Source organism: Glycine max, chromosome 15 (assembly GCF_000004515.6).
Source record: "Glycine max cultivar Williams 82 chromosome 15, Glycine_max_v4.0, whole genome shotgun sequence".
Classification (NCBI taxonomy): domain Eukaryota; kingdom Viridiplantae; phylum Streptophyta; class Magnoliopsida; order Fabales; family Fabaceae; genus Glycine; species Glycine max.
In genome coordinates, this window is record NC_038251.2 from 1,265,890 (window position 1) to 1,282,940 (window position 17,051).

The following is a 17,051-nucleotide window of genomic DNA, read 5'->3' on the forward strand; positions in this document are numbered from 1 at the left end:
TTTTTCTACGCCTCATTTTTTTGAATATGATTGAGTTGCAGAATGCTTGAAGTTGGAATTTAAGCTTTGAATACAGAATCATCCTTTATTTATTGCCATCCAAATCTACCACTCCTTTTAATGAACCCTTTGCCTTAATTCTTTATTGTTTTTATCCTTTATGTTTTAGAAAATTTATTTTAATTTTTTATCTTTTAAAATTAATTCAAAATAATCATTTTATGCATCTAAAATTGACATTGTTAATGAAATAAAGTTATTAACGGATTAAAAATCACCATAGGTGGTAAGTTTTATCTCTTTATCTTTTCCCTTCTCCTCCCTCCTCTTTTGCTTCAGACCTCAAGCGTTAGAAGCTCCTCCTCTTGCATTTTGGGAGTGTGTGGATCATCTTCTCCAAACGCCAAGACGTTATCCCGCACAGCCATTCCCATCCACACAAGTTCTTCCGCTTCGCCGTGGACGACGAAATTGACTGCTTGACCATCGCGCTGCCACCCCAACCTCGATGCATAACCCATCACACAAGAAATCCAACTGCCCAAGTTTGGGAACAACAAATTCTAGAGGAAGATTCAAATGTGCAAAATGTCCTAGATATGTAATTTTCAATTTGAGATTTAGGTTTGTCATTTTCAATTTAGAGATTTGGGTTTGTTCATTTTGTGGTGGCTCACTATTTGCATACCATTTTAAATAATTTAAAAAATAAAGAATTGAAATATATTTTTTAAAAGATAAATAACCAAGGGATTTGACGGTAAGAAATCAAATTTTAATCAGAGTGTTTTTTTTTTTCCTGTTTGAGGCGTTTGAGACGTGGCAGTTACGTTACTTACGTAATTTTAGCCCAAAGTATATCAGACATGAACTAAATTTAAAGCAAAGAAGTTTCGTAAGGCCATACTAGAAAAATTGTGTAATGACAGGATTGGATATATAATATGATAATGAAATCCAATAAAAGACTCGAGATATGTGTAGGTGGCAAAAAAAAAAAAAAAAGTAAGATTTTGGAGTTCACAAGCAGTAAAAACAACATTCTTTTAAACAAGACAAAGGCATTGTCACGGTCCACTGAAGGAAGAAAAGGGTATTAGGTCGGTTATTATAAATTTGTAGTAATTGGTTAAGCGTGCATGTCTGTCTTCCCTGATCTTCAGCTATCTTTGACCTTTAAATTAGAACCTTAACCAACAACCATCCAATTTCCCCCCCTCTTTGCCAAAGCAAAATTCTCCTAGCATAAAAAAAATAAAATAATAATAATAATGCAAATTTTGTTTCTCTCACTCTTAAATCCCCGTTACAACATGCACCCCACGTTCAAAGAACCCAGCTCAAAAAAGAAAGGCTAACAAAAAAAACCATCAAACAAACCACCTCCACCCTTTTCTCAAACTCACCAACTCCAAAAAGAAAAAAAGGATGAAAAAAAATACAACTCCCATTTCATTCGTTACTTTGGCTTTCCCCTCTGCTACTTTCCTTCTCTCTCGGCCAGTATCTCTCCCTGCAGGGTCTTAAGACACCCCATGTTTTGTTCTTGCTAGGTTACTCCTCAAAAGTTAAACTTTCCTAGGAAAAGTAAAAAAAATATATAAAAAAAAGACACAAACATGGTTCGAGCAGGGGAACAAGAGCAGGAAGGTTACAGGGCCAAACTGTTTAATTTCAGAGGGATATTTGAGGGCACTGGGAGGCATACTAAGAGCCTTAGCGTTGACACTGCTACCATATTGGAACCTACAGAGGATGGTGCAGCGTCATCAAGAAGTCAAGGATCAAAGCCTCTTAATGATTTAGATAACATTATTCCCAAAGTAAGGGTCATAAGCAAGGAGGAAATTGCAGTTAAGGAAGCCAAAGAGAAGCTATTGCAAGGTGAATTAATGAATACTATTGCTATTTAATCTTACAAATAAAAAATTTTCCATGCAAAAGAGAGATTTGGAAAATATCTATAATTTTATGTTGATGACTTGCATAAATTTGACATTCATGGTTGGGTTTAATTCAGATATGGAACAGATGAAGGAGAGATTTGCCAAATTGTTGTTGGGTGAGGACATGTCCGGTGGAGGAAAGGGCGTTTCATCTGCTTTGGCACTGTCAAATGCATTCACAAACCTTGCTGGTACGTTGACTTTTATTTTTCTCTTTTGAATTTCTTTCCATAGTGATTGATTTGTAATGAACAAATATTTGCAACATATCATAATATGTTCTAATAATTCTTATCTCATTGAAACCGCAGCTTCAATTTTTGGTGAACAAAAGCGCCTAGAACCAATGCCGGCAGAAAGAAAAGCAAAATGGAGAAAAGAAATTGATTGGCTTCTATCAGTCACGGATTACGTTGTTGAAATGGTTCCTTCACAACAAAAGTCTAAGGATGGTTCAAATATGGAGGTAGCCCTCTTTCTATTTAAATATCTATGTTATTCTTCCTATCATAATAATTGCTATATGATTGAACCTGATTTTTATATTGAATAGATTATGACGACACGACAACGAACGGACCTCCACATGAATGTCCCTGCCTTGCGCAAGCTTGATGCAATGCTTCTTGTAAGAAAGATCAGTAAACTTAATTACCCCTTGAGCTAAATGTGATCATTATTCTTTTGTAAGTTTGAATTGATTGTTAATTATCTTTAACAAATTGCTAATGATGAACAGGAATGTCTGGATAATTTCAAAGATCAAAATGAGTTCTATTATGTGTCAAAAGGTTCAGATGATTCAGATCAAGACAGTGCAAAGACAAAAAATGATGATAAGTGGTGGTTACCTACCCCTAAGGTTCCTGCAGAAGGTCTATCTGATATGGCTAGAAAATTTCTGCAGTATCAGAAAGATTGTGTTAATCAAGTACTTAAAGCAGCCATGGCAATAAATGCCCAAATCCTGACAGAAATGGAGATTCCCGAAAGCTATATTGACTCTCTACCTAAGGTGAGACAAAAAGAAGCAACAAATGCTCAAGAGTTAGCACTTGGATCAACATTGTGACATCTTTTTTACATAAAATAATTATTTTTTTTCCTTTTCTTCATTTACAGAATGGAAGAGCAAGTCTAGGGGACTCGAACTACAGGAGTATAACAGTTGAATTTTTTGATCCTGACCAGTTCCTATCAACCATGGACTTATCATCAGAGCATAAAATCCTAGATCTCAAGAATAGAATTGAAGCATCAATAGTGATTTGGAAGCGAAAGATGCACCAAAAAGATTCCAAATCTGCTTGGGGTTCTGCAGTGAGTTTGGAAAAAAGGGAGCTCTTTGAAGAGAGAGCAGAAACCATATTACTTCTCTTAAAGCACCGGTTCCCTGGCCTTCCTCAATCTGCTTTGGATATAAGCAAAATCCAATACAACAGGGTAAGAGCATGTCCTTTGTGAAGCTTGAGTTTTGTTGTCCACTATTTGCATACTCTAGTTTTGGTCTTAATACCTAGACCCAACATCATATATGGATTCCTTTCCATTTGTGTTGCATGAATTAACATGATAAAGGATTTGTTGTGTTGGCAGGATGTGGGGCAAGCTGTTCTAGAAAGCTATTCAAGAATATTGGAAAGTTTGGCTTTTACAGTACTTTCAAGAATAGATGATGTACTCCAAGCAGACTATCAAATTCAATCCCAAAATCTATTAGGGAGAAGGATAAGTTCGGTTTCAAGGCCTTCTAGAGAAGAGATAGACAAGGCTAGTGCAGAAGCTGGTTCAATGACACTATCAGATTTTATGGGTTGGGGCTCTGATCAAGGTGACGCAGACATGAAGAAGGACCCGTTTGCAATTTCAGATGACTTATGCAAAGACGATGATCCAAAGCAACAAAAACTTCAAACCGTAGTGACCAACAAGAAGGTTTCATATCTTGAGACCTTGGGAGTCATGAGAAGCCCCACATCGCGTCATTAAAAGTACATTAGCCTCACAGAGGTGTTTGTTGGATTCTTGATCAATTCTTTCCTTTTGTACATAAGAATGTGCATACAAAATCATCGGCTTTGAAGCATTGTCAGAGATGTGTTTTATCCATATAAGGAGGATTTGTAGTCCGGTAGGCACCCAGATGTGATTTTTTGACAATACCTACCACAAGTATCAAGTCTGTCCTTCCCCGTGACCTTTTAACTCACTTTTCCTTTCTGACAGTGTTGATGTAGAGATCATGCTGTATTGATTCACAGGCCAATGCGTGTAACATACAACTTGTACTAGTTTTGCTTTCCATAAATTAGGATCATGCAAGGAAATCAAGTCAACTGCATTAATTAAAAGATCTTGAGTTTCATTATCAGTGGTGAGTGATCACTTACTAGTAGCTTACTGTTTTTGAACTCAGAAAAGTTGATAAAAGTAAATAATTATTACTCTGAACACTCAATTGGACCGGAAATGAACATCATTTAATAGAAGTAAGCTTTAGGCATACTTACACGTTATATGCAAGCAGAGATATACACGTTGTTCAATTCAAAAGAAGAAGGGGAGGGGGAAGGAGCTAAACAGATGGAATTGGGAAACTTAATTAGATCTTGCCCCGGGGACCTAGCTTTGGTGGAAGTTGTGGGCCCTTCTTGATTGGTAGAATGTCACCTGAAGCTGTGGAACTGAAGTATGCCAGGGTGGAACCACCTCCCAGGATCAAAAACTTGAGTAACAATCCCCTTTTTGTGAATGGAGAGGCAAATGTCTCGAAGAACTTGCTCTGCAAGTCCATATCAATGAGTGATATTATACAAGTTTGCATTTTCAATCAAGGACTAAGTTGTGCAAGGTAAAAAACATCTTAATTTTGGGGGGCCACTCCTAAACATATACACACATAAGCTCATTTCCGTGACAACATCCCTACCCATTAGTAAGTAAGAGACTAAGTGTCATAGGATAATCCATGAATTGGACTTCAAAGGCTTAAAGCAGATGGAACTTGTATAATGTATATATTAGACCAACAAATTCTAAGCCCATCCTAAGAGTAGACATAAATATCACTACCATGTGAATGCACAATACAAGCTAAGTTAATCTTAATTAGCTCAAGGAGCAATGGTGGTTGGATCTTAGTTGCATAGCCTATGCTAGTTAAGGAAATTGAACTATAAATTATGACAAATGTATTTCTTTCTCCTCAGATTACAAAATCATTTAGCCTTAGTTAGGATATTGTCATTCCATCACTCAAAAGTCAAACCTGAAACCATCCAATAATATTGCTTCCTATGCTTTAGTTAGGACCCTAATCATTCGCACCATTTCTTAGTTAAATGAATCAATAATAAAGAGGTGCACAGAGGAAAAACGAACCTGAAGAGGGTTGTAGGGTGAAGGTGCATCGGAGCCGTACAAGTCCCACTGACCAGTAGTGTTGCCTAGATCCTCCAAATCAAAGTACACACTCTTGTCACCATACTTTGCTACCACAGCACCACTCCTGTAATTAATATTAAACTTCCAAAAAAAAAAAAAAGAACAGTACTATGCATGCATATTGATTTAATTAAATCTCTTGTAGAGTAATAAATAATCATAGTGCAATTTGTTCACCTGAAATTCTTGGGTCTGAAACTCTGGCGAGAGGGCTTGAAAGAGAGCTTAGTTCCAGCAAGGCCCTTAACAGTAGATGGTTGAACAACAGCTAAGCTTGCCAGAGAAGCCATGGCTTTCTGTATGATCAGTTGCTACTAATGCTTTGGTTTTGATATGTTGCTTGAATCTCGTCTTCATTGCCACGTGGCCAACTTCATTTATTTGTGCAGATTTTGCAATTCATTCATGTCATGCCACGTGGTTTCAAGATGGATAAGCTTATCCACTTAGTTACATCTCTTTGTAGAGCTGCAAGGTATATAAGTAAATTAATTTTCAGGTTAATTTGATATACTGCCAGTTACAGATTTTTATACTATCAATTAATTAATTTTACTTTTGAAGTAATTATTATAAAGATAAATTTTTTTAATAATATAATAATTTATAATACAGTAATGTAGTTCAATTAAATCTGTTAATTTAATCAAATAATAAGACAATAGCTAGGAATTATAAAATAATTATTTAACATAGATATTTATAAAATAAACATTTCTTTATGCGTAATAATATATTAATACTTTGCCCTGTATATAATCTTAGACAATATATATTTGTAATAATAATAAAAAAAAGTCATTTAATATTCAATAGAGGGTATTAAGATTTTGTTAAAAAGAATGTTAAAATTTGTAATATTTAATTAAGATTTTTTATAATTTGTAAAAATAATAGTATTAAAAAGCATACAAATTTTAATAGATTATTCGGTAGGATAGATTTCGATCGATTTGTGTGACTTTTTAATAGAATATATATATAAAAAAATAATCTTGAAACTTTGTTAAACTTTTCTTCTTCTTTTTTCATCAAGAAGAATTCATTCTCTTTTTGCTTAAGGCTGTAAAAACATTGGTACAGTACTTCATCATTTTTTCTTTATATCTTTCAGACCTTCTCTCTAATTAAATATATGAACTTTTTACTCTCATTTTTTCGCATTTAATCAATTTGTTTGGACTAATTCAGCGTGTCAGTAAACAAAAACAAACGAAAAAAAAAAAACGCATAAAACCTTTAAAATTATACAAAGTGGTTCTAACTTTACTCTCAAGAAAAAAATACTACCGGTACTCTCTTATTAATATCCATAATTATTTTTAAATTATATTTTTTTTTACACCAAACTAAACTGACATAAATCTAAGTATAACTCATTTTTTTAAAAAAAACATATTGGCTCTAATTCTAAAATCAAAATTAATTTCAAATCAAAATGGGTTAACGAGACAACATAAATCACGAACGCTCTTATTATTTTTTGTTTACATAATCAGGTAATTTTTAGGAATCACATTCTTCCAAAGATAAAATAGTTTTTCTTTTAATTTCTCAGGAATTTAAAAAATAAAATTACTTTAATAATATAATTGAATAAAAAAAAATAGAGAAGATGGTGCAGCATATTAAAGTGCAGCGCAGGCGCACAGAATGAAAAGAGATAGAGTTATCGATCCCTTTGGGGAGATAAGAAAATGTGGCTTGTGCAGCTCTCAACCCCATTTCTGAACGGCCATGGCCATGGCTCCAGCCTTCTCTGGAAACCCAGTTCGGCGGTGACTCAGACCCACTGGGCCCCGCCGAGTTTGCTGCCTCAAATCAATGCGATGAAGACGATGCAGGGAAAAGTGGTGTGCTCCACGAACGACAAGACGGTGGCAGTGGAGGTGGTGCGGCTGGCCCCTCACCCAAAGTACAAGAGGCGCGTGAGGAAGAAGAAGAAGTACCAGGCCCACGATCCCGATAACCAATTCAATGTCGGCGACATCGTCCAGCTCCAGAAGACCAGGCCCATCAGCAAGACCAAGGCCTTTCTCGCACTCCCCGTTCCCAAGAGGTCCTCCAACAGGCCCGAGCCCCAGCCCGATGAGCTTTCCATTCCCTTCGAGTCCCAGCCCCAGGCCTAGATTCCAGAGTTACACCTCAATTTCACTCTCTCCTACGCCTACTTTTTATCCAAATCCTTCTTTTGCATTCGCTTTTATGCTTATGTGTTGTAATTTGGATGCTGCTTGTGTTTTCGAGCTTCGCTATATGTGCAATTCTTATCATTCTAGCTGACTGCTATCATATATAATCGTCTTTTTATTTCATTCGTTATTGTTTTAGTGTTTTTGACTTGTGAGGGTTTTCTGATTTAAGTTGCTCCATCATAATTTTGAGGGTTCGGTGAATTGAGGAAATTTTATTGTTTAATTCCACGCGCAAATGAATTGAGAGTGAAGAATTTGGTGCAAACGAAATGAAATTGAGAAATGAATCTTGCTAGCTCTGTTATCGTGAGAGCTTTTATTGCTCAATGCACTTTCTAAATGTTTGATGAAATGTCTAATATGGCTTTTGATCAACATTCAATGCGGAATGTGAAGTTATGGGAGTGTTTTTTTTATTTATTTATTGTGACAGACAAGTTTTTGAAGGAATATTCGTTTAGGTTTCTGATGGCTAAATTTCCATCATAGTATCTTGAGTTTTCCTTCTCTCTGGAGCTCTTAATTTTCCCCCCTTATAATCTATTCAACTCATCGCTTCACTCCCAATAAAGGAAGACTATGTTTTTCTATTGATTACTTATACAATTACAACTTAGTACTGTAGTCAATAAAATGCAAATTCCTGTTAAATTGTAGTAATAATAATGCGCCGTAGATTAAATGCAATGATCTTGATATTATCCTCAAAAGTGTTGCTGTGCAAGAAGTCCCAAATTTGATAGATATAGGTATGTTGAGCAACATATAATTGATAAAGACTCAAACTAGATTCTTAAGTTTTTGGATTAGATATGATATCAAGTTCACTTGTGATTGGCACCCATTGATGGTGTTCTCTCTAGTATTTTGTCCCTCTCGTGTTCCAAACACACTCGATTGGAATATAGGACTTGGTTCCACTGTACTTTCGTATAAGTTCATTCCTAGAATTAGATGTATAGTCCATGGTTTCTTTGTTTAGCACGGGGGCTTCTTGCACCATCTGTACAGGAGGGTTTGCACTTGGTTGTCAGCTTTCTAACAATAGCTTGAAGGGGGGGGATGCAAATAAAGAGCCACTTGATGGAAATGGCAGCCAAATTATGCAAAATACCATGCACACATGCATGAGACAAAGCAGAGATTGATGCTGACCTAGAAACAAGGGCCTGGTTACCGGTATATTACCTGCACATACTTGTCCGGGATTGTATTTTTGTAACCATTTCTTTTGGAAGAATTTCCCCGCGTAAATTAAAGGCTAATAACATTGCCAACTGTGCAGGGTGCCAGACCTGAGACTAAATATATTACCCAGAAAGACATAGCAAGCAAAATCATCTTTTTTTTTTATTTTAAAAAAAAAAAGTATTAATACGTTTCTTGATCGTTTTCATGTGCTTAAGTCTCGGTTCTGACAAATTATTGTTTTTCTTAAGTTGGAACTTTCTACTCCCCTTCTTTTTGCTCTGATAAGTCCCGTCTTTGAAACCTGATTGGTTTTATTAACCTTTTTTTTTTGCTCAATTGGTTTGGTTTTATCAACCTGACATGCACAGTTTTGGATGTTTATAATTTGGGCTGCAAGAAACTGTAACGTTTGTTTCCGACATAAACGTGAACCGCACAGCTTCGTGAAGATTTGTAAAAGATTATTACATTATTAGAGCAGAACCTGGGTGTGAAGTAACTTGTCATTACTAGCTCTATCCTTTTTTGGTCAATAATTCCAATTTGAGCCATCAAATCAACCATGTAAGGCAGGAATAATCAAAATTACTACCAAAAAACCAACTGCATAAGGAATTAACAAATGATAATTCTATACACGCCATACTTAATACTCTAGGTTCTAAAAGCTTTTTGTCTATCTTTCTACCTACAGAACTGCAGATACAGATATACAAACTCAACCAACCCTCCTTGGTAGTGGAATAATGAGTAAAACTAACCCAGAAACGGAGAAAGGGGACAAAAGCAAGCTATTTTTGCCAAACCGAATACCATCCAAAAAAGGGAATAGAGAGCCTAAGATTATCACAGCTAATTAAAGTCTATGACTCTCTATCAAGTGATTATCTGATTTTGACTAGCCATCTTCACATTGTAGACTCGTTCGGATATTTCTCAATGTACAAGATACAAGAGTGTTGACCGAGTCCACAGACTCCATTGTTAACTTGGCAGCGGGAGAAGCATTGGTAAGAATCTGGAATGCCATTGTAAACAAAGATCCTCCCTCGGTATTTTTTTCTTCCTGCCTTGAACTAATCACCAATGGCCTTGACTCAAGACCATCAGGAATAATAGAGAATCCTGAGGGCAGTATGGCAAGATTGCTCGAATCACATCCTGTCATCACAGACTGAGTGCCAGTAATGTCCACAGAAGCATATACCACCATTGACTCATAAGGGTTTGTGTAGCTATCTTGCAGTATCCACACACTGTTTTCTTTCGATTTAATTGTCTGCCAAATCAGAAGAATACCATATTTCACTTAGAACCATGTCTTTTTTACCTCAATGCACTTTGCATTTTCATTTTAAGGTATTGAAATTTGAACCGAAGTAACTTACTTGAATGGCTACGGCATTTCCTCGGTCTTGTCCTTTGGCTAAATTTGCAATGGACTGCACTGTCCCACCACTTGACATGATGTCCCACTAAGATAATGTGATACGTATCAGGACATTTAACCATTCAAATTATTAACCAAAATTGACAAAAGGATTGAGAAGGAAAGGAGACAAGAGAGTGGTACTTCAGTTCGTCGCGTTTCATCCCTCAGGAAATCAAACAGAACATTAGGTGAGACAGGCAACCATACAGAACAAACAGCGCACAATATCAACCCAAGAGGTTCACCAGGATCGTTCAAGTTCTTTCTAGAACTTATCCTTATGTCTTCTCCAGTTTTACTTGTAAACTTAGTCCATGTGTGGAAGCTTGACGCGCCAATTGCATGGCAGAAACTCCATGTCATTCTTTGTGCCAACTTCAAAATGCTTTTTCTCCCGGCCAACGTGGCAACACCTAACATTTTGTCATGCAACACTCTTCCATTTTGTAGCTGCTCCTAAGTTAAGTATTTAATAACAAAGTAGAAGTAACTTATTAGAATTTATTACTCACCGGTTGAATCCTTCATGGGAACATTTGTTGCCATGAAGAAAACTAGACGTTCACATTGAAGTTGTAGAGTCGCAATCCAATGCCTGGCCCCAAAAGCTAGGCCACTGTTCACAATGGTGCGATACATTGAATGGACTGCACTCTTCTGGCATTCCAAGTGCTCCACCCATATTACCTAAAGATAAAAACAAAGATCAACATGTAGTCTAGTCTATGCTACATTTTTTACTTCAATAATTCTAAACCCCCTTCACCAATTCTTCTAATTACTAAACTAAAAAAAAATGTTTTTATCTTCATAAGATACTATTTATCTTCGTTTATTTAATTAACACCATAATTTTATTGCTTTGCTTCTTTCAAGTGATGATTATTGATTACTAATGGTGCCTATGAAAGTGCATCCTTAATTTACACGATGTCCACCGACAAAATTAGCTGCAATGGTCATACTCACACACTAGCTAGCTTACTAGTAACACCCAGTTGTTGTACCCATCCTCTATTTTATTTTATTTTTCTCATAAATTAGACTTTGCTCGCACCGACTATATACAATGACCAATTAAGGGATTTCCTAAAAAAACAAAATATAGAGGTTGAAATTTTTATGGGTCCTTTATGTAACAAAAGTGTAAACTAAAATATATTTAGGACTTGAATTTGTACATACTTTGCAATGGCCATTGGACTTGTCCTCAATAATGCAACCGGAAGGGCGTTTTCTGCATTTCACGAGGGACGCGTCAATGTTGTCTTCTACTTTGTCTATGGATACATCAACGATTGCCCACTGTTCAGCACTCAACTGCTTGCAGAAACGGACAAAATATACTTCTCTTGTGGGCACCATAGGAGTGAGCATTTGCAGCTCAGCAAACATCTGCACCCAATACAAAATTAAGGTTTAGAGTTTTATTGTCAAATTAAATTTGTTGTGCCTTTGGTACTTCCAGGAAAAAGTTTCACTGTCCAGTGTCCACATCTTATAACTTAGAACGAGGTCATGCTTGTCTTTCTATGTTCAAGAATTTTATATAAAAGAAGTAATAAAACACTGGTTTATGTGCTTTTTGATTGGCATTTAGCCACTGAGAGGAAAATCTTTTTTTAATAAAAGAACACGTAGAGACAAAGAAAGAGAGAGAGAGAGAGATTCCAGCTGGACACACCCATTGGATAAGATGTGGGGAACTAAGAGGAAAATGCCAACAGTGATAAATGGTAACTTTGTCTATACTTTGTGTGATATAAATAAAGGTCGTGTTTTAAAGACACGAAAAAGGTGATAAGCACTTATATTTTGAAACAGAAATCAAACGAATGGGCTAATAAACCGTAATTTCTATAAGCGGAAGCGTAAGTTTACACATGCAACTCAAATTTTTTAGTTTAAACATTTATAACTTTAGGATGAAAAATCCATAAGTACGAAAACAGCTTAAAACCACCCTTTCTCTTTGTTTGTCATGGTTCGACCACTTGGAGAAAAGAAATTCCATATCAATAAATCCACGTTTGAAGTGTCCTTTCTGTTTTACAACGGGAAATGAATTTTATTTGAAACACTAGGTTGAATGAAAGCGATTGAGGTTATATATGACACATACTAATTTTTCTTTTGGCATTTCAATTTAGTGTATCTGACTAAAACTTTAAAGTTTTATCAAACCTTTCATTAAGTAGGGCCCAGCGAATTCAAGTATACGGTTTGTGGTACGGTGAATTTTGTGTGTGATGCGGAGAATTAATTACTGAGAGAATTAGGTAACCATGTAAAACAAAAGCTAGCACAGTGGTAACATTTTCCCCTTACCAGTTGCACTGCACCATTCCTGCCAGGACCCTCTCCATTGCATATTACATCAACAGTGGCCGCCTTAGATATTAAACACGGAAACATTTCCTTCCACTGATTCTGCAAGAAGCATAACAAGTCAAAAGGAAATAATATATATTCATTCTAACCCAGAACTTACTCACGAAGCACTTTTATATAAGAGACACTTTGTTACAAGAGATTAAAAAGCTATTTGAGACAACTCTAATATTCATATGGTTCTTTTTTCTTTTTGTACCACCTGTATCTTTTACTATTCTATTTGAGCCTCATAGATAGTAAAACCCTGATTAAGCCCACGAAGTACAGTGGTTATTCATATGATTCAAGAATGCATTTATAATTCAAGAAGCACTCTACACACACATACAGGTATCTTATTCTTACCACATCTAGAAAACTTTGGACAAGCCGAGGGAGATCCACAAAAACAACTGCAGTGTCTCTTGAGGCTTCAATGGATCTCCTTGGCTTTCCACTGCTTGAATTTTCAACTGCAAACTCCCTAACATATTCATCATAGTTAAGAATTTCGCGACCAGTCTCGAAGCTACGAAGCCATAATGGTTCCCCCACGGTAGCCATCTTGATGAGCTCCTCCATAGCTTGGTTTACTGTATCCATTATCCTTGACTTATCAAGTCCAAAAATTCCAGTGTAAAAATCCAAAGAGCTTCTATTCTCTTGGTCATGGCCAGAAGAACATGAAGGGGACGTTGACCCTGGTGCGTATTTCCCTAAAACTGCTCGGAGCTTCTCTACCTACACACACGTGTTGATATATATAGAGTGTAAATCTTCAATATTTATTTTAATTTCTTTTCATATCAAGGAAATTAAAGAAAGTAATAATGTGAATTAACATTAACATTAAACCTCAGCTTTGAGTTTGGCATTTTCAATACGTAGTTGTTGTTCTTCAGTTGGCATGGCACCATCTCTGCTTGTGGTAGGCACGCCACAGTTGGGGCAACAAGCTTTGTTTATGGTCTCTCGTAAGGTCTTGTTTTTCTCCTTTAGTTTCTCTATTTCTGACTTCAACAAAGAATTTTCATGACGCTCTTGTATTGCCTGCGAAAAGCCGATTACATATATGTGTATATAATAATGCATATATATTATTATTAAACTCAACAAAAGAAAAACAATTATTAAAGAAAATGAAATGGAGTTGATGCGGTAACTGGGGATGCGGGTAAGTTAATAAATTTAAATTAAATTACCTTGATTTGGGTTCGACGATTTTGGAACCAAAACTTGACTTGCCTTGGGGCAAGGCCTAATTGCTTGCTTAGTTGTTGCCTCTGCTTTTCATCAGGATGTGGTGACTCTTTGAAAAGCCTGCAACATTACATTCACGACATCAACTTTTCTCTTGATTTACCTTTCACTACAAGCTTCAATTCTGAAGTGCAGAATAGTCCAAAAAATGGGGTTCAAATAATGCAGACATGATATAAATGTGTAACAGTAACACAAATTAATCAAGTGGAAAGAGGTCTAAAAAAAACAGTGGTTTACATCAAACAAAGAAATAAAGCAAAAGCAGTTCAAAAATAAAAAAATTTAAGCTGTCTTTTAATCATCGTCCTTTTGTAACCATACGATATCAATAAATTTACTCATAATCGTGGCCAGTAGTACGGTATAAACTACGCAGCCATGCTTTAAAGTCCCACTGGTAACGCTGGCATGCAAATCATTATTTTGATTCATTGATGACCCCCTAAATAAATGACTGATTACTTCCTTACTTAACAATTAATAATATGTGCAAAGAAAATCATCCAACAGGTATATATATATATATATATATATATATATATATATATATAAAGCTGTTTCTTAGCCGTTCTTAATTAACAAATAATCATCATAGGCGTCTCTCTCTCTCTCTCTCTCTCTCTCTCTCTCTCTCTCTCTCTCTCTCTCTCTCTCTCTCTCTCTCTCTCTCTCTCTCTCTCTCTCTCTCTCTCTCTCTCTCTATATATATATATATATATATATATATAGTAACTAGCTAGTAGTAATGAAGACACATAGTGATAGTAGTACTGTGCAGGAGGGATGCCAGAAGCTCAAAGAAAAAGTGTACGCAAAATATAATGCACATTGCTCAATCATGATTAATCAATGTCAATAGTCTTTTGGAGAAATAAGGCGAGTTCGATTTTTTTGGTTAACAAAACTAACATTATGATAAACTAGTATTTGTCGAATAAATAAAAAAATAGTGCTTCCTCCATCAAAACTAGTGCTAGCAACATCACACTTTGTATTATACATTTATACTTGACTGAAAACTATAAAATTACAGGTGATAGAGCTTATTAAATAAAGACGTGAAATTTACAAAGTTTTAAAATTTATAATATATTTCAATATTGCTAAACATCTCTTAACTAAGCAAATATGCAGGCACACAAACAAAATAAAAAAGTGAGATTAATAATTATTATAGTAACGTACGCTTCCATTTCTTTGATCTGGTCAGCAGTGTGCCTGTGATATTTCTTCCTCTTCTTCTTCTTGTTCTTGTCTCCATCAGCATCGTCATCTTCATGTTCAGCTTCAACTTCGAAATCATCCTCTGATCTGGATCTTGTGGGACCGGAGTTCTCGCTGCTAATATCATCTAACCTCTCACACTCTTCACCCTCCTCCACCGAAGTGGCAGCCTCATCCGCCGCGGCAACCCCGGCATGGCGAAAAATACCAGCCTTGAATGCAGAAAGCGACAAGACTCAAGAGAGAGGAGAGAAAAGCATATAGAAGAAAGAAAGAAGTGTATGGTTGAGTAGTTAAGTTATAATACTTACAAGGCTGAGAGAGAGAGCAGGAGAAGCAAAGAAGTCTTTGGCGTGAGAAGTGGGAGGAGGATTATTATTGTTGGACATGTCGGCGGCCATTGATGAAGGGAATGAAGAATGGTGAGTTTATGAAGGATCAAAAATGGCAGAGGCAAGGGAAGCAAGGGGGAAGGGAGAAAGTGACGTATGGAGTGGTGGGTTTTAAGAATATAAAAACAAAAGAAAGGAACTCGCTAATGTTTTTAAAATCATTTACTCTATAATGTGGAGGAGGCTGGTAGGATTGACTGTTAGATAAACAACTAACTTGGGCACTTCAATTTATGCCTCCAACGGTATCTTACTACACTACAACAACAACAATCTCTTCTTTCCACCTTCCACTTTTTTTTCTTTTTCTACAGGAATTGAATTTAGGTATTATTATACTTGTTTTTAATTGCTTCAATTTTTATTCTTTTTTTATGTTTGGAGGTAATTAAATCATTTTTTTTGGTAGTACCTTAAATAAACATGTTGTTAGATATAGAATTTAATTGGACTAAAATAAAAGAAATAAATACATGTGAATTTTTAAAATAGAATGATCAAATATATTTATTTTAAAATAGGAAAATTAAAATTATCAATTTTACAAAATATAAGGATCAAGGCTGTATTCAAGCTAAATTAATAATTATGTTATGGTACTTTTTTCTTATTTTCTATGGAATTATGTTGTGAGCTAACTATTTATGTATACGATAAACCAATTCAATATGCCATTGTGGGTCATGGTATTTTTTTATTCGCTAAAAAAATCTAGATAAATTGAGTTCTAAGAGCTTATAACTATTAATAGGACAGGCTTCACAACTTAAGAAACACTTATAGAATATTTATACATATTGCATATTAACCAAAATTTTATATCAATATATTGCAGGATTCAAATTTATATTTTATAAAATATAAGCTTTATTTTTATTAACTAGACCGATTTTTATACATGGCGTGTCATAGTTTAGGTTTGGCAACAAAAACCAATATTGGTTGAAATAAGTAATAGTAATTTATGTTTTTTAATCTAAGTTGTTGAGGGTTAGAATTTAGATTTTGGATATAAAGTATATCACGTTGAGAGAAAAATATTTTCTTGATAAAAATTAATCACTATTTTTTTATGATAAATATTTCATACTAATATTAGAATAATAAAAAATAAGAATATTTGGTGACAAAATATGTCTGAATTGGAATTTTTTTCTCGTCCATTCGTACAGGTTTCTGTGTATAAATAGTTATTACAACAAATTTTCTCACCTAAAAAGTACTATCATAATTTTCTTCCAAAACAATGAAACATGCTCATTCTGATTTGGAAATCTTTTTTTTTTCCTCGTGCTTTCGTACAGGGTTAGTGGTTACTGTGTTTTGTTATGAATACTTGTTACAACTTAATTTCCTATGAGTCGGTGAAACTTATTTTTACGTTTAGATATTAATAAAATAAGGTTATTTAGTGCTTTAAAAAAAGTTATTTATCTATATTCTAATTAAGTTTTTTCTTTTTTGTATTTATATTCTACTCCTAGACAAACTTTCACAATCGATGATCAGTCAAGTAGGCTACTTAGATTTAGAAAATATAGTAAATTTAAATAAGGAAGGAAATAAACTCTATCTTTTACATAAGAGATAG

The 17,051-nt window shown here is 35.1% G+C and overlaps 4 protein-coding genes across 5 annotated transcripts; 2 read left to right on the top strand and 2 right to left on the bottom strand.

Annotated features, from left to right (window-relative positions):
* Positions 1 to 799: 799 nt before the first annotated feature.
* Positions 800 to 4,026, top strand: LOC100781787 (rop guanine nucleotide exchange factor 12). Its single transcript, XM_026125711.2, has 7 exons — positions 800 to 1,884; positions 2,021 to 2,137; positions 2,258 to 2,412; positions 2,500 to 2,574; positions 2,686 to 2,961; positions 3,069 to 3,389; positions 3,543 to 4,026. Exons 1-7 carry the CDS (start codon positions 1,620 to 1,622, stop codon positions 3,933 to 3,935), a joined length of 1,602 nt encoding a protein of 533 aa, XP_025981496.1. The 5' UTR covers positions 800 to 1,619; the 3' UTR covers positions 3,936 to 4,026.
* On the bottom strand, positions 2,995 to 5,734 carry LOC100776789 (photosystem I reaction center subunit VI, chloroplastic-like). 2 transcript variants are annotated; one of them, XR_005888537.1, is made up of 4 exons: positions 5,568 to 5,734; positions 5,328 to 5,454; positions 4,457 to 4,728; positions 2,995 to 4,282 (listed from the first exon to the last, which is right to left on the bottom strand). XR_005888537.1 is itself a non-coding variant. In NM_001253163.2 (3 exon segments), coding segments are annotated over 3 exon segments (420 nt in total). In that variant the 5' UTR covers positions 5,681 to 5,692; the 3' UTR covers positions 4,409 to 4,548.
* Positions 5,735 to 6,870: 1,136 nt separating this feature from the next.
* Positions 6,871 to 7,705, top strand: LOC100782488 (30S ribosomal protein S17, chloroplastic). Its single transcript, XM_003546410.5, has one exon. It carries the CDS (start codon positions 7,088 to 7,090, stop codon positions 7,517 to 7,519), a length of 432 nt encoding a protein of 143 aa, XP_003546458.1. The 5' UTR covers positions 6,871 to 7,087; the 3' UTR covers positions 7,520 to 7,705.
* A 1,660-nt stretch (positions 7,706 to 9,365) lies between these two features.
* LOC100809926 (homeobox-leucine zipper protein GLABRA 2) lies at positions 9,366 to 15,660 on the bottom strand. The gene is made up of 11 exons (XM_003546375.5): positions 15,380 to 15,660; positions 15,030 to 15,280; positions 13,784 to 13,901; positions 13,437 to 13,631; positions 12,948 to 13,322; positions 12,537 to 12,638; positions 11,394 to 11,603; positions 10,721 to 10,895; positions 10,350 to 10,621; positions 10,165 to 10,251; positions 9,366 to 10,055 (listed from the first exon to the last, which is right to left on the bottom strand). The coding sequence occupies exons 1-11, from the start codon at positions 15,467 to 15,469 to the stop codon at positions 9,675 to 9,677; spliced, it is 2,256 nt and encodes a 751-aa protein (XP_003546423.3). The 5' UTR covers positions 15,470 to 15,660; the 3' UTR covers positions 9,366 to 9,674.
* Positions 15,661 to 17,051: the final 1,391 nt, after the last annotated feature.